General features: G+C 43.0%; 1 protein-coding gene across 1 annotated transcript; it reads right to left on the bottom strand.

Annotated features, from left to right (window-relative positions):
• Window positions 1–10,063: 10,063 nt before the first annotated feature.
• Window positions 10,064–16,359, bottom strand: LOC143768621 (galactoside alpha-(1,2)-fucosyltransferase 2-like). The gene is made up of 2 exons (XM_077257265.1): window positions 16,336–16,359; window positions 10,064–11,588 (listed from the first exon to the last, which is right to left on the bottom strand). The coding sequence occupies exon 2, from the start codon at window positions 11,555–11,557 to the stop codon at window positions 10,496–10,498; it is 1,062 nt and encodes a 353-aa protein (XP_077113380.1). The 5' UTR covers window positions 11,558–11,588; window positions 16,336–16,359; the 3' UTR covers window positions 10,064–10,495.
• Between the last annotated feature and the right edge of the window lie 1,953 nt (window positions 16,360–18,312).

Genomic DNA, 18,312 nt, shown 5'->3' with positions numbered 1-18,312 from the left:
GCAGGGTCACGGACCGGGCCTAGCCACCGTGACAACCCCAGAGCAGAGACTCAGAGGCCCGGTACCGGGTACCCCTCGGTCCTGCGGCAGTGGGGGCGCTACAGATCCATTTCAAGTTACGCTTAAAACCACCATAGATAATTTTGAGAAGGAGGTGATTGGGAGGAAAAAACAGAAATTTAAAAGAGATCAATTAGATTTTAAAAATGGCCGAGCATTCAAATGGACACATAAAGGCAATATAAGATCCTGGGGAAATACAAGGCCCAGCAATAACAACACAACATCAGTTCCAGAGGTGCCGTCCAGTGACGATTTTTTATCTACGGACCCAAGCGATGCCGAAGGCGCCACAGGAGGGGTAGAAGGAAAAGATTTACCGCAAAAGAAGCGGTCCAGGAATTACCGGGCTTGGTCTCCCCGCTACAAACGGGAAACACGCCAGAACAGGAAACGTTAACAACAGGCGGGGGATCTGACCATCGGCTTGGTGGGGGTAAGTTACAGATTATTAATCTGTCAAACTACAACCTCTCAGATTTCGAAGTCTCGGTGCTTGAAAAGCGTCTCTCTTTTTGCCCTACGGGGGGTTTGGACAAATTCACTTTTATTAAAGATGTCTATCTCTTCTGCAGACAGCTCACTTTTAAATTGCTATTTCATCGACCTTCAGCCATTGATGACTTGCCTGCAGTGGATAGAGGGGTCCTCAGAGATCTATTGGACCTGCTGGATGAAGGTGAGGACGGGTACTATAGAAGGAGGTTTACGGGGAGATTGCCCTCACAAGCGACCCCCTCTTTTTCATTATTTCCCGCTGTACAAGGCATTTTTAATTCAGTTTGCAGAGAGATACATCATTTAAAATTGGACCCCAATAAGGGTAGGAACCTAAGTAGGAAGGAACAATCCGCTATTACTAAACTGGGTTCCAATAGGGATATTGTGATCCGTGAAGCGGATAAAGGAGGAAATCTGGTGGTTTGGCCAGTAGACCTCTATACCCAGGAAGCAAAACGTCAATTATTGAATACTGAGTGTTACCAGGTTTTTCCCTCGGACCCCTCTCGTGTTTTTCAGGTAAAACTAAACCAACTATTGGAAGCTGCATTTTCTCGTAATATTATTAATAAACGTGAAAAAGAATTTATGATGAATCTCCACCCCCGCACACCAACCTTTTACATGCTCCCAAAAGTGCACAAATCGGTACAGGCCCCACCAGGTAGGCCGATAGTGTCGGCGACAGGGGGGCTCCTTGAACGGCCCTGTATTTATGTGGATTTTTTTCTGCAGCCCTTGGTTACATCTCTTGATTCCTTTATTAGAGATTCCATGTCTTTGATTTTACAACTTCAAGATTTGGTTGTCCCTCCTCACACCTGGCTTGTGACTCTGGATGTAGAATCACTCTACACCTGTATAGGACATCAACTTGGGATACAGGCTGTATCGTATTTTTTGGATCTCAATTCATCTGGAGATAGAGGACACGACTCTTTTCTACTGGACCTTCTACTGTTCATATTGGACAAAAACTATTTCATCTTTGACCGTGTCTTCTATAGACAGGTAAGGGGGACTGCTATGGGGGCTCGATGTGCTCCGGCATACTCCAACCTGTTTTAGGTTGGTGGGAGGTGACTAGGGTGTACCATCTAGAGGAATTTTCAAAACACATCGTCAAGTGGGTACGCTATATTGACGATGTTCTATAACACTCAATAACAATCCCTGGAACATTCACCTTACGTCACATCTCTCACAGACGGAGATTGAGTTTTTGGATTTAAAACTCTCTCTACAAGGCACCAGGGTTACGACCACCCTTTATCGAAAACCCACGGCAACCAATAGCTTATTGCATTTTGCCAGCTTTCATCCCCAGCATCTCAAGAAGGGAATTCCTAAGGGTCAGTTCTACAGGATTAAAAGAAATTGTTCCCATCAGGCGGACTTCCTTAGAGAATCCCGGGAACTCACCTCAAGATTTCGTGAGAGAGGTTATCCTAAGAAGGTAATCACAGAGGCTTTTGTGTCAGCTAGGGATAGGAGAAGAGAAGATCTTTTGCAACCGCAAGGCAGGGCACGTGACAGACCCTTGGGTATCGTTACATCTTCTAACAACCAGTGGGAGGACGTACGTGGAATCTTATTATTATCGTGGAAAATATTGGAGGATTCTTCTGGGGGAATCCAAATTACAACCCTTTATTTCTACCCAGCCCAATTTGATTTCACGAAGGGCTAAAAATTTCAGGGATTGTCTGAGTCATAGCCATTTTCAGCGACCAGTAAAACAACTGAATAGGGGGACTAAACTTACGGGCACGTTCCCATGTGGCAGGTGTAATATTTGTCCCTTTATTGCGGGTGATGAGCTAACGTCTTTACCATCTCCTCTTTCACAGACGCCTATTAGGATGTACTTTAATTGTAAATCACGAAACCTGGTCTATGCCTTGATATGTCCATGTCCTAAGGTATATGTCGGACAAACAACTCAGGAATTGAGGAAACGAATCCAACAACATTTCTCTAACATTACAACAGCCCGAAATGATAAGACCAAAGGAAAGACCCTGACTTCAGTTGCTGCACATTTTCTGGAGGGACATGGTGCTCAGTGGAAAGGAACCAAAATTATGGGACTTGAAGGGATCCGGACTAACATCAGGGGTAGAGACATCTCTTTGGAGCTCCTGAGGCGAGAATCCAAGTGGATCTATGAATTAAACTGCGTGACACCATTGGGTCTTAATGAGGACTTGCTCTTCACGGGCTTTTACAAATAGTTGTGATTATTTTTATTTTTTATTTTTTTTATATTTTTTGCTGTATTCATGTTTCCCTGCTCGCCTATATGGACATCACTCCTGTATTGTAACTTTGAAACTACTTATTATTCATTCTAACTACTGGTTACAGTCAGTGTAGACATAGCTCTACAGTATAATATAGGCGCCGGGGTAGATTACTTCCTTACGTACGTTTGCGTTGGTATTGGTTTACATCAGTTACGTGCTTCCATGATGGGGAATCAGTGGACTTATCAATAAGGCTCTTATTCCTAAAGATAAGGTATATAAGTACAACTGTATAATGTTTCATGTTCTTAGAGTGACCATGCCTGCTCACTGATTAAATGTGGGTGGGGGGTTTGATTTTCCCCCATTAATTGAGGTAGGCCAAGTGCCCATCCAATTTCATGGGATTCACGTATATACTTACAATAAAACTTGGTATTTGACTATTAACAACATTGCCAATTGTCCTTACTTGCCAGTCATGGTTAGTGACACAAAAGTGCCCAGCCTACATTTGGCCGGACCACCATGGTATAGACGTATGGCACATCTGGGTATGCAGCCTTTTGGCTGCATATCAGAGCCGTTTTACTATTAGGTGCTACCACCTTTGTTGTGGTCTTATAGGCTATTGTTAACACTGGACAGGTCTGGTACGTGTGCAATTGTATGTGCACACTTATGGTACCTTCACACTAAGCGACGCTGCAGCGATATCGACAACGATGCCGATCGCTGCAGCGTCGCTGTGTGGTCGCTGGAGAGCTGTCACACAGACAGCTCTCCAGCGACCAACGATGCCGAGGTCTCCGGGTAACCAGGGTAAACATCGGGTTACTAAGCACAGGGCCGCGCTTAGTAACCCGATGTTTACCCTGGTTACCATTGTAAAAGTAAAAAAAACAAACAGTACATACTCACCTTCTGCTGTCTGTCACACGTCCCTCGCCGTCTGCTTCCTGCACTGACTGTGATTGCCGGCCGTAAAGTACAGCACAGCGGTGACGTCACTGCTGTGCTCTGCTTTCACTTTACGGCCGGCAATCACAGTCAGTGCAGGAAGCAGACGGCGAGGGACGTGTGACAGACAGCAGAAGGTGAGTATGTACTGTTTGTTTTTTTTTATTTTTACAATGGTAACCAGGGTAAACATCGGGTTACTAAGCACGGCCCTGCGCTTAGTAACCCGATATTTACCCTGGTTACCACTGTAAAACATCGCTGGCATCGTTGCTTTGGCTGTCAAACACGACGATACACGCCGATCTGACGACCAAATAAAGTTCTGAACTTTCAGCAACGACCAGCGATATCACAGCAGGATCCTGATCGCTGCTGCCTGTCAAACACAACGTTATCGCTAGCCAGGATGCTGCAACGTCAAGGATCGCTAGCGATATCATTTAGTGTGAAGTTACCTTTACAGTGTGATCTTTCAGATCACCGCCAGTTTTCCTGACCTAGTGGCTGGGACTGGCGATACTTGGCCTGTCCAGTCAATTGTTTCACTAGCCCTGTATGGTCTGCTCAGCTTATCTCTTGCTGGGCTTATATGACATAGTGTAGGGCATACTAGGTACTGCGTTTAATTTGCTCATTGAGCACTATAATATACTTTCATATTCTGTCTATGCTGTGAGAGTCCATCAGCCGTGAGGGGTAATTGGAGCATCGGCGCACTTGTTACATATCGGACGTATAAACCTTTTTTGTGATATCTATTTTCTAACCAGGATACCAGTTCCCATGACTGTGTTAGTCAGGTCTGGCGATACTAACCTTACTCGGCCATAAGTCTTGGTATACCTTGGTATTTCTTCTTATATATACCTACTTTCAGTACTGTGATTCTGTTCGTTCGGGTACTTATACATGCTCATATTTCTGTTGGAGTTGTCCAGCTATGAGAAGGATTCTTTGCGCTTGCGCATATTCGGGATATTGCCACACCGATCAATAGCATATTGCTCGGTGTTAATAATGCTGTCTCTTGTTTATGTGTTGGTTAAGGTGGGTGGTATCTGATTCACCTTGTTTATCCATATGATGGGACAATTTAGCTTTGGCGTCTTACTTTTATGTATAGGCGCCGCCTTCCTTTTCTTCTTTTCGGTACATATAGCGTTACTATGACATCTTAGTGTGAGATAGACATTTTCAGCGCCTGCGCAGTTGCATCCAAACTTGGAAGTGATTCACTCATTATGCTCTGGCGCTCCCTTCTTTCAATGCGCAGGCGCCGCTCCGCTTGTATATGCAGCGTTACTATGGCATTTCTGTGTGAGACAGGTATTCTCTACGCATGCGCAGTCATTTCTAAACCAGGAAGTGATTTATTGAACTCTACACGCGGCGGTCCGCACACAGCTGCGACTGGGGAGAATAATCATGGAACTTGTATATAAGGTAAAACATGCACAGCGGTTGGTACCCCTGAAGAAGCCACCTTAGTGTGGCGATACGCGTCGGGTCTCCGCTCCACCTGCGCTCATGTGATCAGGCCATGCATGGCTGGGTATTGGTTCATGGTATTGTATATGAACGGCTTTACATGGGGCACCATGTACTTTTACTCGCATTCAGCCTATTTGGTGATTTGAGTTAGGAGTATTACTCCTGTGCACGCCTATTAGGGATATTTTGGTACTAGGGGTAGCATTATTGGCTGTATTGGTAGCAGCACTGGGAGTGTAAACTGCATAACGCTATGTTGTGGTAGGATTGTTCTTTATTCTGTCTACCTCTAGAGATTCATCTATGGGTTTGCCCTGTTATATTTTATGTGCTTGTACAGTGGTGTCCATATAGGCACCCCTTTATAGGGTATTGGCCTGTTTTTCCCTGGCGCAGGTGTAAGCCTTATTATGGGCTGTGTTCAGAAGGAACAAGTATGTTGCCTTTTTCATTGTTTTTAAATTGTGTGTTTTTTCTAATGCATGTTTCATGTTTGTTAATATATTCTAATAAAAGCTGTGTTCATTTTTGCTTAATCCATTGTGTGGTGATCCCCGTTTGTATGACCATTGCTTTTTTCTCTGTTGTTTCTTAGTATAGTATTATATAATGAGTTTATTTATTTATAAAAAAAACCAGCACAACATTATTCCCATATTTTGCCTAAATGTGCGGCATTTCACTACTCTCCCCCAGATGGCGATCTTCTGCATTTACAAAAAGTCCAATTACACTAAATCAACTCTCTTAGGTTCCGTGTACGTATTTGGTACAGAAATGTATGCACCATTTTTGTATCTTGTGGCAGGAAAAAAAATTAATCCTTGCAGGCTATCCAGAGAAAGGTGAAATATTGCGGTCATGAGTAGTTGCCTTTTTCCTGGTGATCAAGTGAAGTATAAAAGTTCTTTCTGCAAAAGTTATGTCAAAATAATACAAATATACACACTCATGACAATACAGCAATATGGCTTCAGTCTGGGGTGGGACAAGTCAGAGCATGCATTAGGGGAAGGCAAACTGGGCAAGTGCCTACTGCTTCTTCCTGACAGGGGTAAAATAAGAAAATCGCAACATGCAGTAGTTCCTTCTCAGTGTCAGATGAGACTCGTATATTCAAGTAGATGGGTGCACAGAAAAAAACAGTATAGCATCCGATTTTTGTGGATACATTGTAATTTTATAACATAAGAAAATGTGTTTAGTCTTGTAAATGATAAAACCAGATCCCATATAGATTGTATGCGGATGACAAATGAGATGAAATTCGGCAAAATATGGCACATTTGGATTCGCGATCGGATACACAAACAAAATTTTATATAATTGGAAAAAATTGGTAACATTTGGTAAAAAGTGCAGGAAAATATTTGTGTTGCCACAAAAGTATTTTCAGCACTTTGGCAACGATAATGGTGGTGTATGATGAGCGTTTGGCACATGTTTGATGTACTTGTAAGCAGTCATTTTTTTTCCTCTTGTGTTTACATTGCGTCAATCTAGCCAATCTAGGCGCAGGAAATACCCACAATGTCCTGACACAACAGCTTGTGTCATTTGCTGCTGAAATCACATGTTCCTCTCTATGTAAAGAGCGGACATCTTGTTTTAGCTCCATTTTGACACTGTAATAGCACAGAGAGGCTGCTCCTGACGCTTACACTGGTAACAGCAAGATTTTAGCTAGTTAGCTAGGCAGTTGTACATCAGTCAGATAGTGTAGCTAGCTAGTGTCCAGTGTGGCTGTAAAATTTACCTTCCGGAATTTTTTTATTTTTCGGTCATTACTGAGGTTCACAGACAAAACCAGCGGGGCACATGTCCTACAAGTGTGTTGTGCACTGCTTCTATTGTGCTCCATGCATGAGTATAGCATTCTAAATCTTATTTTTTCACTAGCTAAATGTGAAACAACCTGCTGTATCCCACCTTCTCATTTAGTGCTGTGGTGACATAGTTCTGTGATTTGAGCTGTTGTTCATGAAGAAATATTTTTTGGGGCATTTGCTAGCTTGATTAACAATGCAATATCCCACCTTGCTATTTAGTGGCGGTGAAATTCCACAGTGTGCATAGCTCATGTACATTTAAAAAAAATAGCTTTTTCTTTTGCAAAACGTGAGTCAGCCCACCAAATTCCACGTTGTCATTTTGTGGCGGTGATATGAAGCTGTCTGCATACCTCACGCATATTATAAAAAAATAGTTTTTTCTGTTGGTAAACGTTATACAACCCACTGTATCCCACGTAATTTTTTGGAGTTGAAAAAAAGCTTTATGCACACCTTATGCACATAAAAAAATTCTGTTGCTAAATGTGATAGAGCCCACCATATCCCAAATTGTAATTTTGTGGCCGTGAAATTGTTCTGTGCAGAACTGTTGCACCTAAAAAAAAAATTGGGGGGGTCTTAGAAGCATGATACAGCAGGCTAAATCCGATTTTGAAATTATTTGGAGCATATCTTCTAGGTTATATAGGTGTCACCCCCAGTAGCAAAAAAATTGTTCAGTTACTAACTTTGCACAGTAGGGGACATCCCACTTTGAAAATGTTTGTAGCATCTAGTCTGTTATAGAGGCCTTATCAACAGGCCCAAAAAGAATTCTTCCGTTACTAACGTCGTGCAGTATGACTGTATGGAACCACAGATGGGTGAGTCTGAAGAGCTGTTCACATATTCTATGCCATGGTCATCAGAAGTGTACTCAATAGCTTCACAGAGTCAAGAGGAGGAAATCTGTACCGATGGGCAAATTTTTTTAAGCTTGGATTCGGGGCAGGACGAAGTAGGGTCCGAGCAGCATCCTGACCCTCGTGATCAGACATTAAGCCCCAGGGGGAGGTAATCCTGATGAGACTCACATATCTGAGGCTCACGCAGTTTGTACTGTGCTGTCAGGGCAGGACGAGGAGTAGGGTGACTTCAAGGGCAAGGAATGTGATAACGCAGAGGATGATGATGATAAAGTGTTAGATCCCAGTTGGCGTGAACACAGAGGCACTCAGCTGAGTAAGGGTACCGTCACACAGTGCCATTTTCATCGCTACGACGGCACGATTCGTGACGTTGCAGCGTCGTATAAGTATCGCTCCAGCGTCGTATACTGCGGTCACACGTTGCAATACACGGCGCTGGAGCGATAATTTCATGACGTATTTGCGATGTAGAAGCCGTTGGTTACTGTGCGCACATCGTATACAACCTGTGTCACACAATGCAATCATGCCGCCACAGCGGGACACTAGACGACGAAAGAAAGTTTCAAACGATCTGCTACGACGTACGATTCTCAGCGGGGATCCGGATCGCAGTAGCGTGTCAGACACAGCGATATCGTAAATGCATCGCTGGAACGTCACGAATCGTGCCGTTGTAGCGATCAAAATTGCACTGTGTGACGGTACCCTAAGTCATTGAGGAGGAAGGCGAGGAGGTTACATTGCACCGTACGTCGCAGACACATAGTGATGCAGCCACGACAAGCAATGCATCCTCAGCCACAACTGTGGCTGTGACCAGCAGTGTTTGCGGATCTGTAGCTCGCAGGGGTGGCAAGGGTTGCCTAGTCTGTGTATTTTTTGACACTGCAAAGGATGAGCCAACTTGCGTAATCTGCAAACTTTGCAAAAAAAAAACCTGAGTCGAGGTAAAAAGTGCAATAATTTGACTACTACATGTATGAAGCTTCACATGCGCAATCAACATGCCTTACTCTGAGAATCCCACTGCACAAAAATGCGGACCTCAACAACCATCAGCCACCCCATCAAAAGCATCTGCTGCTTCTTCCTCCTCCGTTACTGTGTCAAATATTGTGACGCAGGTCTTCGACCGCAGAACCTCGGGTTCTTCAATTCTGGACTTCTGGGCAGTCCAGAATTGTCTAAAGGCATAGTAATCTTGGTGTATGTAAAGTTTTGAATTAGCAGTAAGTAATAAAAATACCTTAAACCATTCTCTCTGTCTCTCATTATTCTGGCATTTGGCAAATATTATTAATTATGGTAATCCTAATTGACCTAAAAACGGGAAAGGTTTATTATGACTTCATGTCAGATATTAAGAAAAACATGCCAATGTGTCTTTTTATATAGTGTAAATAAACTTTTGGTTTCAACTGTATGTAGTGACACAGTGGGTAAACATACGATGTGAAGGCACAAATGAGGCATTGTTAGTGTACGGAGACTCAATAAGGGCATTGCTACTTTGTGGAAGCAAGGAGGGCATCATTACTGTGTTGGAGCAGAATAGGGACATTATTGTGTGCCGGCACAATGGAGCATTATGATTTTATGGAGGCACAGAAGAAGCACTATAATTATGTGAAATCACAATGGGGCATTATTACGGTTTGCATGTATAGAGCAGGCATAATTACTATGGATACACATAGAGGGAACTATTACTGCGTGGAGGCACAGTGCTGGCATTATTATTGTGAGGGGCGCCAGAAGGGCATTAATAATATCTGGAGAAATAGTAGTTGGGTCATTACTATGCACAGGACCAGAGGATGCATTATTATTTTGTGGAGGCACAAAAGGGGCATTCTTACTGTGTGGGGGAACAGATGGGGCACTATTACTAAATAGTGGCTGAGATTACTATTACTGTGTGGGGGCACAGAAGGGAGACAATATTACTGCTTAGGACACTATTAATGGTTATTGTAGATTTTGTAGAGGTGGGGAGGGAGCAGGAAAAATGTTGAGAAAAAGGTGTCTGTGAGTTACATTCTGCAGAGATGACTTGTAGATGGGGAAGTTTTAACTTTCTGGGCAGAATGGAGAAGAAAAGGGATTTTAATCTGAAGTGACTTCACTTGTGAGTCATTATATTTAAAGGGGTTGTCCGGTCTAAAATGAAAAATCTGCAGTCACTCTGTGTGACTGCAGACTTATGAATCACCTCAGCTGATGTGCTGTGCGCCGCGAGGATTCGCCGGTTTCTGAACCGGGAATGACAGTGATGTATGTGACATGCATACCCCTGGGCCGAAGTTGTCCATTAGGCACGGCCATCCAATGGGTGTGGTCTTGCTCTATACAAGTGTATGGAGTGAGGCCATGCCCCTTAGAGGAGCATGTATAGCGCATAAACCACCGCCGTTCCCGGCTCAAATCCTCGCAGCCCATGCCCTGGGAATTCATAAGTCTGCAGTTACAAAGAGTGACTGCAGACTTATCAATTTAGACACATTTCACTCAAAAGAACTGGCATCCACATTTATACGATCCCCGTGTTATTTTCTCCTTTCTCTGCTAAAAGTGGAGACAAATCCGCCGGTATTCCAATCCATTCCGGAAGGTAAATAGCTTCATTTTTAAAAAATGTCATCATTGGAGAATCTGGCATTGTAAAATTGGTGAGATAAATTGTTTCTCCTCCTGCCATATAGGAAGACCAAAACCCAAAAGATCCAATGGTCATAATGGTATGGTTACAATGTGCCAAGACGGCAAAGTCATGGGCCGGGGAGGATTCTTTACCATCGCCAGCAAAGTGAACGTCTCCAAAAGAGGCATTAATATTCTCCTTACACCAAGGCATACCATTACTGGCCACCACAAAGAGGGGATTCGAGTACTTATTTCGGTAGTAGGCCATGGCTTTCTCTATATATCCTTTATCTGCTACAACTCCTTTGCGATCTCTTGGCATCACCTTAACATAGTCACCTCTGCGAACATGCACCCCGATAAAGGTGACATTTTTGCGATCTCCCCTCACTTGGGCGAGATATTCATTAGCTTCTTCTTTAACATAGTCGTGGAAAGTGAATTCCTGGAGAATCTCATCTCTGATGTGGTGATAAAAGGTCCATGACCAAGGAGTGCCTGAAAACTGTACATATTCATCAGAAATGTTCCGGTATTCAGGTAGCATCCAGTTTTTTAGCAGGTATCTCTTCCATTTCATGCGATTGGCAACCTCCAGTGGTAGAACCGGTACCTTTATCCTAAATAACTGGGATAACATATCGTGCATTTTGGGTAAGATGTAGGGTTGATGACCATTCATCTTGGCTAAAGCATAGAGGGTTGCATACTGCCCCATTTGGTTTCCCAGCCTTCCTCCAGATTCTATAATCCAAGCACTATTGACTGGATGGGAAATTCTTTGCGGTCCTAAATATTGATAATGTTTTTCTTTATTATTCTCCTGGATGATTTTCCAGAATAATGTTGACTTCAAATTGTCTATAGTGATGTATTCCCAAATGACGAAATTCAGGATGATGAAGAAAAGTAATAAAGTCATCACCGTCCGAGCAAAACATCTTTTCATTGTCCAAGCTCTCCCAGAGCCAATGATATCTCTATATAAAGACAAGAGAAAAAGAAAAGTTCATCTTACTGTAACAGAGCAATCACCTTCTTTTACTTTGAGTTACAAACTTAATACATTTGCATTGGAAGGTAATCTTTACATTAAAGGAAATCTATCAGCAGGTTTTTTATAATCTGAGAGCAGCATGATTTAGTGGCTGAGACCCTGATTCCAGTGATGTGTCACTTATTGGGCTGTATATTTGTTTAAAAAAAAAATCAGTGTTTGGGGAGCAGGAGATTATCACTACAGGACTAGGTGTCTTCTGCCATTTAGTCATCCGCTTTGTGTAACCCCACTCCCACTCCCATCAGTGGTTATAAAACAATGACTATATTTTAATAAGACCAGCGCCTCTGCAACAGCGTAATATCTAATGAAGAATGACATGTAAGCCACTTATATTCAATTTTCTTTTCACAGGAGTGAAGACATATCACTTAAAGCACTACTCCAACATTTATTTTTATTGCAGATCTGGAGTGGTTCTACTAATTTAACGAAGCTGCCATCTTCATCTGTTCCCAGTGCCACTCAGCAGTTTGTGACCTGCCGGATCGCTCCATTGTTTGCTTGGTGATCTGGAAGTCACAACTTGCTGTAGATCTATGAGTCATTTAGAAGTTGTGGTCACAAGATGGCAACGCAGGACTAGAGCTGCACTGGGAAGAGCTGAAGACTGCTGAGTGTAAGTATAAAACTAGGGAACTTAGATTACTAGCACCACTCCAGCGCTAAAATAAAAAAAACACGCTGGAGGTGTGTTTTAATAAAGTGCTGTGCAAAGTTTTATAACTTTCCATGCTTGACAAAGTTGTTAAAAGAAACCCCAAACTAATATACCTTAAGTTACTCTTTGACATTGCACAAGCCATAGATGTGTCGTATTATACTTTTTTCTGCTGTGATTTCCCTTTGCTCTGTTATGAGTCAATTTAACGTTTGCCAGATCTATGTATAAAATTAATATTAACGCAATCGTAACAATCTGCAGAATAATGATTGTAAGTTTTTACAGAATTTGTTTATTTCTATTCTTCAACCCCACCCCAGAAAAAAATGTACGTATATGTGATCTGAATGCCTGATAATAAATGAAATTATACTGTTCGCCCAGCATGAAAAACAAGATTGAATTGGACTACAATGATGGTGGAATAAAAAACTTATAGCTATAGGAATGTGGTGATGAAGGAGCAATTGATCTGCAAAAAGAAGGGGCTGCTTCTCCGATGTAGGGCTGGGTTGTCTTTAATTTTTCTTTTCTATGCATAGCGGTGCTTGCAGGGAACTGTAGCACAACTCCACTTATATCAATGGGGCTGTGCCAGTGTGCAAGTAAAAACAAAGAAGGAAAAAAATATGGAAAATGCAATGTTTGCCAGCGCTCCTGGGCCCAGAGAAACAGGGTAACCAGGGGCTTGGAAAGAGTGGAGTTTTATTAACAGCGCTTTTCAAAGTTATTCTTACTCCTTCATCAGGTATAAAATACCGGCAGTTTAGGGGCTGTGCCATGGGGACTCATTTTGCCCCAAGTTACGCAAATTTGGTTATAGGGCATTTCGAAGTCCCTGCCTATTGCGTCTGCCACCCGGTTGGTGGGTCACATCTTCTTTTATAATCGATTTATAGATGATTTCTACTTTATTTGGACTGGTACCTCTCAGGAGGCCATCTCTTTTGTACAAAAACTTATCCAAAACAATTGTGGTTTACATTTTTCCATTAATTATAGAAATTATAGAGTGCAGCAAAGGCTAGACATATTTTGGTGGTAGGCAGGGCCGGCGTCAGCACCCGGCGTACCCGGGCAAGTGCCGGGGCCCTGGCGAGACGGGGGGGCCCATTTACGGTGCGCAGCTGCAGCCGAAATACTCACCCTCCGGGAGTCGGGACCTTCTGTCACCATGGATACGACGCAGCCAGAGTCACTTCCGGGCCGGGCCTGCTGCTGGGACACAGCTGCACCTGCAATACTCACCAGTCACCGCCGGTGCCGCCATCAACATGGATGCGAGTCACTTCCGGGCCGGCGGTGAGAAGAGATCCGGCTGCTGTCATCCAAGCATCCACCTTCCAGGACAGGTCCAGGCGTCCAGCGGCAGCACAGGCACAGCGGCAAGCAGAAAGAGGAGCGGGCAGGAGGCAGGAGCAGCAGTCAGGTGCACGGACGGTGCACCTGGTCCCAGGCTGTGTCCACACAACGGAAGCAACGGCGAGTCTCCAAGTTCCTGGACCTGGTCCCAACGCATTGTGCGGGCGGGGGGGTCGTAATTGCAGCCTGCTGTGAGCCAGGCCTGGTTGACTAGTCCTAGCCTAGACTGTCTGTTTGTCTAAATGGCTGGCAGTCTGTGCTACATACTGCGTGGGCTGTGTGTGTTATATACGGTGTGGGCTGTGTGTGTTATATACAGTGTGGGCTGTTATATACGGCGTGGGTTGTGTGTGTTATAAACTGCGTGGGCTGTGTGTGTTATATACGGTGTGGGCTGTTATATACGGCATGGGTTGTGCTATATACTGCGTGGGCTGTGTGTGTTATATACGGTGTGGGCTGTGTGTGTTATATACAGTGCGGGCTGTTATATACGGCGTGGGTTGTGTGTGTTATAAACTGCGTGGGCTGTGTGTGTTATATACAGTGTGGGCTGTTATATACGGCGTGGGTTGTGTGTGTTATAAACTGCGTGGGCTGTGTGTGTTGTTATATACGGTGTGGGCTGTTATATATGGCATGGGTTGTGCTATATACTGCGTGGGCTGCTTGAGTTATATACGGTGTGGGCTGTTATATACGGCGTGGGTTGTGTTATATACTGCGTGGGCTGTTATATGCTTCGTGGGCTGTGTTATTTACTACATGGCTGTTCTATATACTACGTGGGCTGTGTTATATAATATGTGGCTGTGCTATATACTATATGGGCTGTTATATGCTACGTGGGCTGTGCTGTATTATACTACATGGCTGTTCTATATACTACGTGGGCTGTGTTATATACTACATGGCTGTGTATATATGCATAGCAAATAGATAATGGCTGCACTCAAGTTTATTGTGCTAAAGCAAGGAAATGTGCAATACATGAAATGTGAACAGCATAATGGCTTGTGAAATTTATGAAAAAACACATGAGATTTTTAGCACAAAATTTGGCCAAATATTGTGAGCCCATTCACCAAACGTCAAGGTAATCTCAGATCGAATGGGTAACTAACCTGTCTGCCTAGTGTGAACACTTACCTATGGCTAATAAAATGGTAAAGCCTGTATTTATAAAGGAGGTTAGAACCAACTGTGTTTGGATGTAGTTAAAATCACAGCATGGTGAAGGGCTGGGCGTTCAAGTCAGAAAAAGCAATACATAGTAAATATAGAAAAACTGACTGAACAGCCATCTAGTCTGAACTGGTGCATAACCAAAAAGTCTTACATAGCAAATAGATAATGGCTGCACTCAAGTTTATTGTGCTAAAGCAAGGAAATGTGCAATACATGAAATGTGAACAGCATAATGGCTTGTGAAATTTATGAAAAAACACATGAGATTTTTAGCACAAAATTTGGCCAAATATTGTGAGCCCATTCACCAAACGTCAAGGTAATCTCAGATCGAATGGGTAACTAACCTGTCTGCCTAGTGTGAACACTTACCTATGGCTAATAAAATGGTAAAGCCTGTATTTATAAAGGAGGTTAGAACCAACTGTGTTTGGATGTAGTTAAAATCACAGCATGGTGAAGGGCTGGGCGTTCAAGTCAGAAAAAGCAATACATAGTAAATATAGAAAAACTGACTGAACAGCCATCTAGTCTGAACTGGTGCATAACCAAAAAGTCTTACATAGCAAATAGATAATGGCTGCACTCAAGTTTATTGTGCTAAAGCAAGGAAATGTGCAATACATGAAATGTGAACAGCATAATGGCTTGTGAAATTTATGAAAAAACACATGAGATTTTTAGCACAAAATTTGGCCAAATATTGTGAGCCCATTCACCAAACGTCAAGGTAATCTCAGATCGAATGGGTAACTAACCTGTCTGCCTAGTGTGAACACTTACCTATGGCTAATAAAATGGTAAAGCCTGTATTTATAAAGGAGGTTAGAACCAACTGTGTTTGGATGTAGTTAAAATCACAGCATGGTGAAGGGCTGGGCGTTCAAGTCAGAAAAAGCAATACATAGTAAATATAGAAAAACTGACTGAACAGCCATCTAGTCTGAACTGGTGCATAACCAAAAAGTCTTACATAGCAAATAGATAATGGCTGCACTCAAGTTTATTGTGCTAAAGCAAGGAAATGTGCAATACATGAAATGTGAACAGCATAATGGCTTGTGAAATTTATGAAAAAACACATGAGATTTTTAGCACAAAATTTGGCCAAATATTGTGAGCCCATTCACCAAACGTCAAGGTAATCTCAGATCGAATGGGTAACTAACCTGTCTGCCTAGTGTGAACACTTACCTATGGCTAATAAAATGGTAAAGCCTGTATTTATAAAGGAGGTTAGAACCAACTGTGTTTGGATGTAGTTAAAATCACAGCATGGTGAAGGGCTGGGCGTTCAAGTCAGAAAAAGCAATACATAGTAAATATAGAAAAACTGACTGAACAGCCATCTAGTCTGAACTGGTGCATAACCAAAAAGTCTTACATAGCAAATAGATAATGGCTGCACTCAAGTTTATTGTGCTAAAGCAAGGAAAACAGTAATTAGACTTACTGGTAATTGTATTTCCAGGAATCCATCCTGACAGCACACTGGAGGACGTCCTTCTTATCCATGATGGGACAGGAAACACGAGAGGTTAAAAGGACCCTCCCCCTACCACCCTTCAGTGTTTTTCCAAAGTAACACATCTGGATGGATGCAAAAACAAGTTTTATTACAACAAAATAATCAATCATACAAATGTTACATCACATAAGTATAAAGATCAAACAATAGGGAGGGAACTAACAGTGCTGTCAGGATGGATTCCTGGAAATACAATTACCAGTAAGTCTAATTACTGTTTTCCAGGTCACCACCTGACAGCACACTGGAGAAATACCAAAGGAGAATGGTATTTAGGGTGGGACCACTGCTTGAAGTACCTTTCTACCAAAGGCCAACTGAGGCGAAACTACATCTAACTTATAGTGTTTAGAAAAGGTACTAAGATTAGACCATGATGCAGCTCTACAGATCTGGTCTGCCGTAGCCCCCCCTTTCTCCGCCCATGATGTGGCCATGGCCCTAGATGAGTGGGCTTTAAGATTAACTGGGGAATTCAAACCTTTAGCTTTGTAGGCTAAATCAATTGTAGATTTTATCCACCGTGCGATAGTCGCTTTAGACGCTTTTTTCCCCTTATTTGAACCCCTGAACTGAACGAACAAGTTATTGTCCTGTCTCCAGGGTCTAGATAGATCAAGGTACCTGAGTACTGACTCTCTTACATCAAGGTTATGAAAAAATCTTTCTTTTTGGTTTTTAGGGAATTGGCAAAATGACGGTAAAATAATCTCCTGATTCATATTAGTATTGGAGACGACCTTAGGGAGAAAGGCCGGATCTAGCCTTAGTACTATTTTATCATCAAAGATCTGTAAATACGGGTTCTGTACCGAAAGAGCCTGTAGTTCCCCCAATCTTTTTGCCGATGTGATCGCAACTAAAAACGCGGTTTTAAGAGAGAGTTTGTTAATATCTATGTCTCCAGTTATATCCCAGGACTGATCACACAGAAAATTCAGGACCAGATTAAGATCCCACGGCGGGACTGATTTCCTAATGAATGGCCTTAGCCTCTGGACTGCTCTAGAGAATCTACTAATCCAGGGGTGGGTAGATAGAGAAAAATCAAAGAATGTACTTAGGGCCGCTATCTGGACTCTTAATGTACTTGGTCTAAGACCTTTTTGAAATCCTGACTGCAAGAAATCAAGAATTTTCGGGATATCTGGATGGTCAGTATCAACTGTCATCTCCCCACAGAATCCACAAAATGTTTTCCATATTTTTGTGTAGATTGCAGATGTCACCGGCTTTCTGCTGGCTTGAAGGGTAGAAATGACGTCATCTGAAAGACCTTTTGCTCTCAAGATCTTCCGTTCAGGATCCATGCTGCCAACTGAAGTGCTCCTGGGTTCTGGTGTAGAACTGGACCTTGTAGAAGAAGATCCTCTCTTACTGGTAACAGGAGAGGCTCTTCCACTGACAATTTTTTTAACAATGGAAACCAACTTCGTTTCGGCCAGTGAGGAGCTATGAGGATGACTTTGGCCTCGTCCTCGCAAATTTTCCTGAGTGTCCTTGGAATCAATGCCAGAGGCGGAAACGCATAGAGAAGACCGTTGCTCCAGGGTTGTGACAGGGCATCGATCGCAGCTGGACTTTCCCAGGGGTTTAGGGAGTAAAAGGTTTCGACTTTTGCGTTTTGCTTTGTAGCAAATAGATCCACAGTCGGCTTCCCCCAACGATGACAAAGATCCCTGAATACTTCGCTGTTCAGTTCCCACTCTGTAGGGGATACACTTTTCCTGCTCAGGAAATCTGCCAACTGGTTCTTGGATCCCTCCAGATGTACAGCCGAGATTGACCGCACCGACTTCTCTGCCCACTTGAAGATCTGTTCCGCCAGATCTTGTAATGCCAGATGTCTTGGGCCCCCCTGATGTCGAAGGAAGGCTACAGTCGTCGTATTGTCCGAGAAGA

Source organism: Ranitomeya variabilis, chromosome 4 (genome assembly GCF_051348905.1).
Source record: "Ranitomeya variabilis isolate aRanVar5 chromosome 4, aRanVar5.hap1, whole genome shotgun sequence".
NCBI classification, from domain to species: domain Eukaryota; kingdom Metazoa; phylum Chordata; class Amphibia; order Anura; family Dendrobatidae; genus Ranitomeya; species Ranitomeya variabilis.
Note: the sequence above shows the minus strand (reverse complement) of the source record. Positions and strands in the feature narration are given on the sequence as shown.